General features: G+C 43.7%; 1 protein-coding gene across 1 annotated transcript; it reads right to left on the reverse strand.

The window, feature by feature from the left end:
• Positions 1-1,561: 1,561 nt before the first annotated feature.
• Positions 1,562-7,437, reverse strand: LOC133752558 (rhox homeobox family member 2B-like). Its single transcript, XM_062183020.1, has 4 exons — positions 7,338-7,437; positions 6,759-7,206; positions 4,800-4,845; positions 1,562-1,960 (listed from the first exon to the last, which is right to left on the reverse strand). Exons 1-4 carry the CDS (start codon positions 7,435-7,437, stop codon positions 1,562-1,564), a joined length of 993 nt encoding a protein of 330 aa, XP_062039004.1.
• Positions 7,438-9,357: the final 1,920 nt, after the last annotated feature.

The raw sequence follows: 9,357 nt of genomic DNA on the forward strand, positions 1-9,357 counted from the left end.
TACTAATAAAATAAGTGGAAACGGGTGAAGGTTATATCAGTTCTATCTCCACCAAAATATCTTGGGAAAAGAAAACTGTAATGTTCCTTACTAACCTCTGGAACTAGCACCATCGTACGTGATATCAACAATGAACAGTTCAAAACTAATTTCCATTTACTCCTTTATTTATTTTCTATGGTTATCAAATCAAAAGGTATTGTGACTAGAATTCTACTGATTATCCTTGTTTAATGCCTTGGAACTTTAAAATATAGAATACCAGAAGCTGGACAGTTTCTCAGACATTGCTTCTAGGAGGTAACCTATCAGACATATGAAAATCCATGCAATGTGATTTTGGAACTCTCCATTTTGGGGGTATATATAGCATAAATTCTGTGATTATAGCCATTAAAAGTACATAACTCAATTGCTTTAATTACACCTGTTTTAATAAATTCCAATTTATGGAAGCTTTGCATGCTGGAGAAAAAGATTGAGTGAATTTTTAAAAGTGGGCTTGGTTTCTTTTACCAGTAACCTGTTTTGTTTTTCTTGTCTTGTACCAAGGAAATTTCAAGTAAAAAATCAGCACAAGGCCAAACTCTAACTGCTTCTTTAAGTAAAACTAATTTGCATCATTGCTCAGGGACTCCTCCTTCCTTCAGGCAGCACTAAACCAAGAGGTTGCCTTTCAGTGTTTAATTACTTAGAACCAGAGTTATCTCAATAATGTTGAAGGTGACAAAAAATACATTTGAAGGCATGGCAGTGAACTTGTCAGCTGGGAACGGTACAGAAATATGCACTCCACGTCTGTGGGTGTGGACAGGAAAGGGAGACCTTTTCTGACCTTGATGGAGTGTCTTCTTTTGTGTCCATTGCAAGGGCAGGGTCCTCCTGCTAGCAAGAATAATCTCCCTGTCTGCTCCACAAAGAGGGCCAGCAGTGAACAGGATTGGGAGAGCACCACATGGATCCCCAGTTGCTATTGCTCCTGCAAGTTTCCCAGAGGCCCCTTAGTAGGCTTCCCTTAGAGCTTGGTGCCTTGTCTGAGCCTGTCAGCATGACTGGATCTTGGTCCTGCCTTGAAAACACTGTTCTCTCATTAGGGACATGCACTCCCCCATCTTGTACATATATGTGATCCCAATGGGGCAGAGTGGGGATCAGTGTGGAGTGTTGGGGTAGGAGAGCAAGAGGAGTATAGGTCAGTGCAATGCTGTCATGGTACTTGTGAAACTTCTGTCATGTGCACAGCCCCTGGTGGTGACTCAGGATGTCACTGTATGAAAGGAGCCGCTTACCACTCTGCTTGGATGGCATTTCCTTAGCAGTTTCCATCCATAAACTCTCAACCCCGTGACACAAAACAGATATACACAGAATTCACTGTCAATTTCTTTATTGAAAATACAAAACCGTGTCAGAAAGTGGGTCCATGACATCGTACTTTCAAGTATACATTTAACAGGCAAGTGATGAACCGCTCACGATGGTGTGCCACACAAAATTTTATCTTGCCCTAAAACATTTTGGAAAAAATAGTTTCAGAAAGTATTCCTTATAAAAAGGGGTCTCAAAAAGAATGGCTCACAATAAGGATCCAGATCAGGCCACAGGGGGCCGGGCCATAGGGAGACAGGGGCGTGAAATAGAAGGGCAGAGGAGGCAAGAATAGGGGAGGATATGGCGGTGGCATGGGCGGCTGCATAGGCCACGGGATGGGCATCAGCAAGTGCACGGGCGTGGGCATGGGTGGCCACAGCAACAGGGGTCGTATAGGTGGCAGGGGCAGCAAGAATGGCAGTGCCCCCGGAAGGAATGGCACCAAATTTGGGTCCCAAGCAAACATGGCATAATAGGTTCCACCCCAGATTACGGTGACAGGGTAGCGCTGGACAATAGGGGGTGTATTTCTGGCCCTTAAAGTTCTCTGGTGTCTCCTCCACCTGGCTCTCCTGTTCTTAAACCAAACCTTCAATCAGAGAAGAAAAAGGGATTGGTTTAGTACAGTGAACATTCCATTTTGTCATAGAAAAACAGAATAGGCAACTCTATCTGTCCTAAACCTTTTCACCTGTGTTGTGAGAAACTACTTCCTTCTCACTAAAATATCTTAGGAAAAGAACATCCTTCCCTCAGTGAGCTCCAACTATGTGCCAGTCTTGGCTTGGTGTACTGCTTTGTCTCTCTCCTCCTACCTTTAATATCTTATTCTGCGCACTGGTTGATACAGGTGTGACTGATGTATTGGACTAGGTTTCTGCTGCTATTGCCATGGGTTTGTCTGTACCCTGAGCTGACCATCAGCAATCCAGCTGGCACCGGTCCCTGCTCACTAGGCAGGTGTCACCATGTTTGTGGATGGGAAGAAGACACTCTGGTGTGCTATACCACAGAGTAGTTACTACAGTGAACAACACTGTATTGTAGAAATCAAAATAGCTAGATGCCAGATTTGGGGATATTCTCATCACAGAGAAATTATAAACGTTTGAGTTGATGGATGCCTCCATATCCCCATATCCTTTTTAGGTTAGTGGAACTTTATTCAAAACTGTCCCTTTGGCTTGCTTGTTTGTTTCATTTTTTAGACAACCTTTCACAGAGTGAAAACTTTGCCCCATCTGCATCATAATGTACAACCCTTAGATTAGTAAACTTTTCAGGCTAGCACACCAAGGATTTCCAGAAAATCAAAATCTAGAGCCAACTCTAGAGTACTTTACCAGCCTTGCAAAAACAATAGTGGGGGGGGCAGGCATTAGGTTTTACAATGAACTGCAGCTTAACAATATATACTTCAGCAATGTTGTGTCTTCTATGTGAGTTATTCCTACCTCAGCCTTAGCCCCAAAATGACTCCACAAAGACTCATATCCTATAGGACACTTGACTTAGAAGTTGAATTTCACCACATATATATGTATATAGGATATCTAAATGTATTCACAACATTGAGTACATATGTATAATTTCAATTAAGATATACCTTTATATACAGTCATGCATATTTTATGTTCCCACTAATTAATATGAAATATTTTATGTAATATATTATCAGTACACATCTATGTATACAAGGAATGAAAAACTTACATCAGTACTGTATTTTTTCCTTGGCAAGTTGTGCTCCTTCTGGTAATGGAAAATCCCATAAGCTAGGGTTTCATCATACCATTTTCTATGCATAGAGGCCCCCAAATCTTATGTTAATTTTCCCAACATTGAAAATAGAACAAGAAAAAATATGAGGACTCCAGTGGGAATGTTGTGAGTAAGAACATGTTTGACGATCTAAAAAGACAAAGATTCTTCTAATGTCCAGAGATGCAGCTCAGCTTTTAGGCCTGTCCAGGCTTCCCTGAGATGTGCTTTCTCTACTCCTCTTAAGCCAATGCTCTTAAATACTCTGCTATATATTGGTCTTGTTGCCTAGCAAGCATCTTGTAGAAACAAGGCATGCTTGTGGATTGAAGGGTTTAGATGTACTTTATCTTTGTTTTATATTAAAGAAGGTTGTATGCTCAATCGGACTGGCTGCAAATGGTGGAGTTAGAAATGTGCCAGGGGATTCCAACACAATCCCATCAAGATGGCATGTACCAATGCCATCGCACTAGTCCAAGTGATCAATTTCAGCTCACAATTGATAGCTCTGATAGGTCTAAGAGTCAAAGAGATCACACAAACAAGACAAGTATCTGTTAATACTAACTGATAGAATCAAAAAGGGAGAGAAAGATCCAACATGGAAAGTGGGATACACAGCAGACACATAGGATGGCAGATGTCCTAAACAACACTCTGGCCTCAGAATCAGCCCTCAAGGCTTTCAGATCTGGCTGAAGAGCCCATGAGAGTATAGCAGGCATGGAAAGCCAAGATATCATGGAAAAAAAAAAAGACCTAAATGAATGATCTCTGTGAGTGAGATCCCAGTGGAAAGAACGGGGCCATCAAAGAAGGAGGTACCCTTCTCCGAAGGGAGGAGAGAACTTCCACTTTGACTATGACCCTATCGGAATAAGATCAAAGTCAGCGAACTCTAAAGGCTTCCATAGCCCTGGCAACTCATGACTAGAGCCTAGGGAGATTACTGACGCCATGAACAGGAGTGTCAAATTGTTAAATCAGCAACAGGAGTCACTGTGTACTTACACCCCATGTGAGATCTGTCCCTAATGTGTCGTCTAAAGCCAAGTGATGCTATAACTAGTACTGAAACAGTATTTTTATACTTTGCGTTTCTGTGTGGGCACAAACTGATGAGGTCTTTACTAATTATATACTGAAGTGATCTTCTGTATATAAAGAGAATTGGAAATGAAAAAAAAAAACAACCTGGTGTTAAAATGGAAATGGCATAGAAAATTAATTAATTTGAAAAAAAAATTATGTAGGATCTCTGTCTTTAATGTGCTGTACATTGCTATTTAATGCTATAATTAGTAATCCAATGGTAGTTTTTTCACTTTATGTTGCTATATGGGCAAAATGTTGAAATCTTTACCTAATATATACTAAACTGATCTTCTGTATACAAAGAGAATTGAAAATGAATCTTTACATGAATGGAAGGGGAAAGGGAGCGGGAAAGGGGAGGGTTGCGGGCGGGAGGGAAGTTATGGGAGGGGGGAAGCCATTGTAACCCATAAGCTATACTTTGGAAATTTATATTCATTAAATAAAAGTTTAATAAAAAAAGTAAAGAAGGTTGTGTAGTAAAATAAAAAAAGAAAATGGAACAAAAATACAACATGGAAATGTTGAGAACAAAGGTCTCTAAAGATGCTGTTTTCGGGTGTACTGACCTGCACTTTGGCTTCAGTTACATCCATGCGTCTTGCGAGCTCATATCTGAGGGAAGAAATCCAGAAATGGTCAGTGTTTTGAGTAGTGGATGAAATGAAACACAGGAGGGTATCTACTTCTTAATTTTAAATAGAAAAAAAATTGTAAGGGGAAGGAAAGAGAAAATGAAAGAGACAGGTACAGACAGAATGATCTTTCACTCACTGATTCACTCCTCAAATGGCCACTACAGCCACTGCTGGGAAAAGCTGAAACCAGGAGCTAACATCTCCTTCCAGGTCTCCTATGTGGGTGGTAGAGACCCATGTACTTGGGCTATTATCTGTTCCCTACCAAACTGCATAACCAGGAAACTAGATGGGAAGTACAGGTAAGACTCAAACCCAGGCATTCCTGTACAAGAAATGGGCACTTCAAGCTGCAAAATTAACTCCTTCAACGTGTGCCCCTTGGTTTCAAGATGTATTCTGTTAACTCCTCTCCACCTAGTATGCTATTCTGTAATATCAAAATGAGGCGGTTTTAGGGAGTTTACTCTCATGCACAAACTTTAAAAGGATTCCCCAAAATTATTAATCAAGATAAATATGGTGCTAGTTTAGTATTTTAAACATATAGAAGATACTGCAAAAAAATAATCTCTGGTAAAGTGGAGTATGAAAAATTTAAATAAAGGCAGGGCTCCACCTTTCACTTGTTCTAGGCTCCTTGCCTTATATCTCTGCCTGGGTTCTTTTTTTCTGAACATTTATTTGAAAGGCAGAGTGACAGAGAGAGGAGAGACAGAAAGAAATCTTTCATTACTTTGTTCACTCCCCAGATGGTTGGTATTGTCAGGGCTGGACAAGGATGATGCCAGGAGCCTAAAATCCCACCTCATTCTCCCAACCGGGTGGCAGTGCCCCAAATACTTGGGCCATCTCTGCTGCTTTGCAGGCACTTTAGCAGAGAGCTGGATCCCATGCCAGGTGCTGGGCAGCTAGAATTCCAGCTGGTGCACTCTCGCTCGCTCCCCCCGCCCCATAAGATTTATTTGCTTATGTGAAAGAACTACAGACAGAGGGGTTGGAGAGAGAGGTTGATTTTCTATCCACTGGTTCTTTCCCAACATGGCTGCAACGGCTAGGGCTGTGTGGGCCAGGCCAAAGCCAGGAACCAGGAACTTCATCCTGGTTTCCCTTGTGGGCTATTTTCCACTGCCTTCCTACTGCCTTAGCATGCAGCTTGATCGGAAGTAAAGCAGGCAGGTTTCAAAATAGCACCCATATGGGATGCTGGTGCTGCAGCATATGCCACAGAGCCAGGCCTCCAACTGGTGCTGATATACAATGCTGGCATCTCAGGCTGAGGCTAAACTAGCAGTTAACACCCCCCCCCCCCTTGTCTTGGTTCTAGTGGGACTTTATTTATCACACTTTCCACACAAATTTTTCAATTTGATTTATTTAAATACCACATGAGGAACTGGTCCTTGGCACAGCAGTTAAGAAGTTGCTTAGGATGCCCCAATCCCATGTCTGGTGATCTGATTCCAGCTTTCTGCTAAATGTGCACCTTGGAAGGCAGTAGGTGGTGCATCAAGTGATTAGGTTTCTGCCACCCAGGAGTGAGGCCTAGATTGCGTTCCTGCTTCCTGGCTTTGTTCTGCTGCAGCATTAGGAGAGTGAACCAGCTGATGGGACCACTATTGGTCTCTATCTGCATCTCCAGTAAATTTAAATAAATGAACAAATTTTAAAATATACTGCATAAAAATACTTACCTTCATTTCCAGTTAGCATAGCCCAACCCCCACCAGAGAACTCAAGTGCAAGGGGAGGGAGCAGAACCTGGAACCCTGGAGTTTCCAGGTGAATTATTTATGGAAGTAAGGAAGCAGGATCTTGGAGAACCAAACGCCACCCTGGGCCAGCTCGTGCTCCCTGAAAAGTGGGCGCCCACCAGGACAATATGCTTACCGTGCTAACCCGTTGAGGTATTGATGACGCTGGAAAATTGTTTCCAACTCCTGGAGCTGTAATGAGGTGAATGTGGAACTCCTGGCCTGCTGCCCCTGCCTGCTCCCAGCTTGGCGTCTGTTGGCTCTCCCTTCGATCAGCTCCTCCTGTTGCCTCCCAAGCTCCTGGCCAACGACTCCGGTGCTTCCGCCCTCATGGTTGTTAGAGGCCACAAGGCCAGGAACACTGTCACCAACCAGGCCTTGTTCTTCATCCGCGGGACCCAGAACGCTTGCGCCATCCTGGCTTCCTTCTCCGCCTCCTTCTCCGCCTCCTTCCCCGCCTCCTCCTCGAATTTCTTCTTTTTCTCCTTCCTCTCCTACATCTGCTCCCTGCTTCCGCTTGTACAGCAAACACTCCTTCTTGTCTCCTTCCTCTACAGGGAGCGAGATGGCTGTAGGCCTCACACCTGCCAAAAACAAACCCAAAGAGAAAGATGAGGGTGTCTGGGTTCCAGGGTTCTTGGGAAGGAGGACGCCACCCTCCCCCCCCCCCCCACCGGGAACACTGTTTTCGTGGACATGGCTAAAGCAGGTATACCGTCCAGGCGCTGACCACGCAGTCCTTCCTGATCCTCATCGAATCCCAGGCCTGGCAAGGAGGTGACAGAGCGCCTGCTGCGCCGGGCCGGGGTCTCCATATCCTGAGAGCTGTGGTGGAGCTTTGCGCGTCTTCAGATTCTGAGCTGCAGACTCCCGTGATCACCCGGGCAGGGGGCAGGGCTAGAGCTGTGAGTGGCAGTCTGCAAGTATCCTCTCTTGGCGCCTAGGCTGGGTTACAGTGTATCCAGCTCTAGACGCCCTGTTTTAGCTTTCTCCTCACCACCAGTTATTATGGGTTGGTTCCCCGAGGTAAACCTCCTGCAAGGGCTCAGACATGTGTTGTGCGGGCATAGGTGGGGGAGGGTTCTTGCAAGAAGAGTGCTGTAAGTGCGCATATCTGAATATAGAACTTTTGCCTCCATGTTGCAATTTAGCTGCCTTCTCCTCACTTGGTGTGCTATCTTCCCAGGGCTGCAGCTGTGCTGGGCTGTGCAAGTGAATTTGGGGTGGGGGAGGGAGGGGGGGTAAGGTTGAAATACCTGGCACTAGTTTCAGGGGCTTTCAAGAGCTATATGGAAAGTATCTTTTGGTCCAGCCCTGCAAAGCTAGCAGCCAATACTTGGCAGGGGGTAGAAATTAACTTAATATGATTACCTCCCAGGCTGCTTGTTTTGATGTTTTGGAGTAGCTGAAGTCAAAGTCCACCATGTTTCTTGGGTCTCTGGTAACTAGAGCTGGGGGCTGGGTTTGCAAAGCTTGTTAACTACTGAGATGCATTTTGCAGAGAATAAAACATGTCCCTTGAGAAAATCCAAAACCTCCAGACTTTGAGTAATGAATCTACCTCAGAGTGCAATAGTAGAAACTTGCAGAGTGCTTACAGTATCTGAAATTTCCTTAACTTAGGGGCAGGGGCAGGAGGCGTTTCTTTTCCTGCTAGTTGCTGCTGTGGATAATGTAACTTCACTACTTTCCCTGGCTACTGATCATCTACAAAAGTTCACTTGTCCCCTGTGCAGTGCTGGTAACTTGGACCTACCATGAATTCCTCACTTTCCTGCTGCCTCTGTTCCATGTGCTATACCATAATGGAGTTCCTGGCTCCTGGCTTTGGCCTGGCCCAGCCCTGGCCATTATGGCCATTTGGAGACTGAACCAGCAGATGGAAGATGGAGGGTCTGTCTCTTTCAAATAAAAAGAAATATTTTTAAAAGAAAGATATGCATGATATACATTTTTATTTATTGTCATATTTACAGAGCCAGGAAAGATTGAGGAGGGCTCTAAGATTTTTGCTTTAAGAAGTGATTTTTAGGGGCAGGCATGTAGCCTAGCCATTATGTTGCCCATGTCCCACACTGGAGAACCTGGGTTTGATTCCCAGCTTTAGCTACTAAATCCAGCCTCCTGACATCTGCAGGGATAATCTTACCCTTTTCATCAGACATTATGCAACTGCCAATCAGACATATTAGATATTTGCAAAACCCACTAAGCACCCTAACTTGGCAACATTAGTGATAAATCCATTATTTTCCCCCAAACTTGATCCTTCTTGTACTCCTCCCACCAATTCATATTGCCTTTTGGTTGAAGCCAGAAAGCCAAGTATCATCTTTGACACTTCCTTCTTCCTTGAAAACCTGTATTACATCCACCAATAAGTTCAGTACTACTTTAAAAAAAATAAGCCCCAGCATCAGTTTCTTCCCTATAAGGGCCTCTAATGAATTAACTAAAGTTAAATTAGGTAATAAGGGTTGAGCCCTGATGTGGTAAGACTAGTATACGTATAAGAAGAGACACTAGAGAGCTAGCATTCATATTCTCCCTCTCTCTCTTTATCTCTCTGTCCCATGGGAGAAGACAGAAAGCAGCTATCTACAATTTAGGAAAACACTCATCAGGAAAAAATTCAGCCAGCACCTTAATTAATATTGGACTTATCAGCCTCTACAACTATGAGGAAGTAATGTACGCTGTCTTAGACATCCAGTCTGGTATTTTCTTTTTTGGTA

Source organism: Lepus europaeus, chromosome X (genome assembly GCF_033115175.1).
Source record: "Lepus europaeus isolate LE1 chromosome X, mLepTim1.pri, whole genome shotgun sequence".
NCBI lineage: Eukaryota > Metazoa > Chordata > Mammalia > Lagomorpha > Leporidae > Lepus > Lepus europaeus.

What these genes read in the sequence shown, in the direction of transcription:
- LOC133752558 (XM_062183020.1), bottom strand. Translation starts at nt 7,437, where the DNA reads ATGGAGACCCCGGCCCGGCGCAGCAGGCGCTCTGTCACCTCCTTGCCA. An exon ending in GCGTGGTCAGCGCCTGGACG is followed by an intron (nt 7,207 to 7,337) that starts GTATACCTGCTT and finishes TGTTTTTGGCAG; the next exon opens with GTGTGAGGCCTACAGCCATC. An exon ending in TAACTGAAGCCAAAGTGCAG is followed by an intron (nt 1,961 to 4,799) that starts GTCAGTACACCC and finishes CTCTGATTGAAG; the next exon opens with GTTTGGTTTAAGAACAGGAG.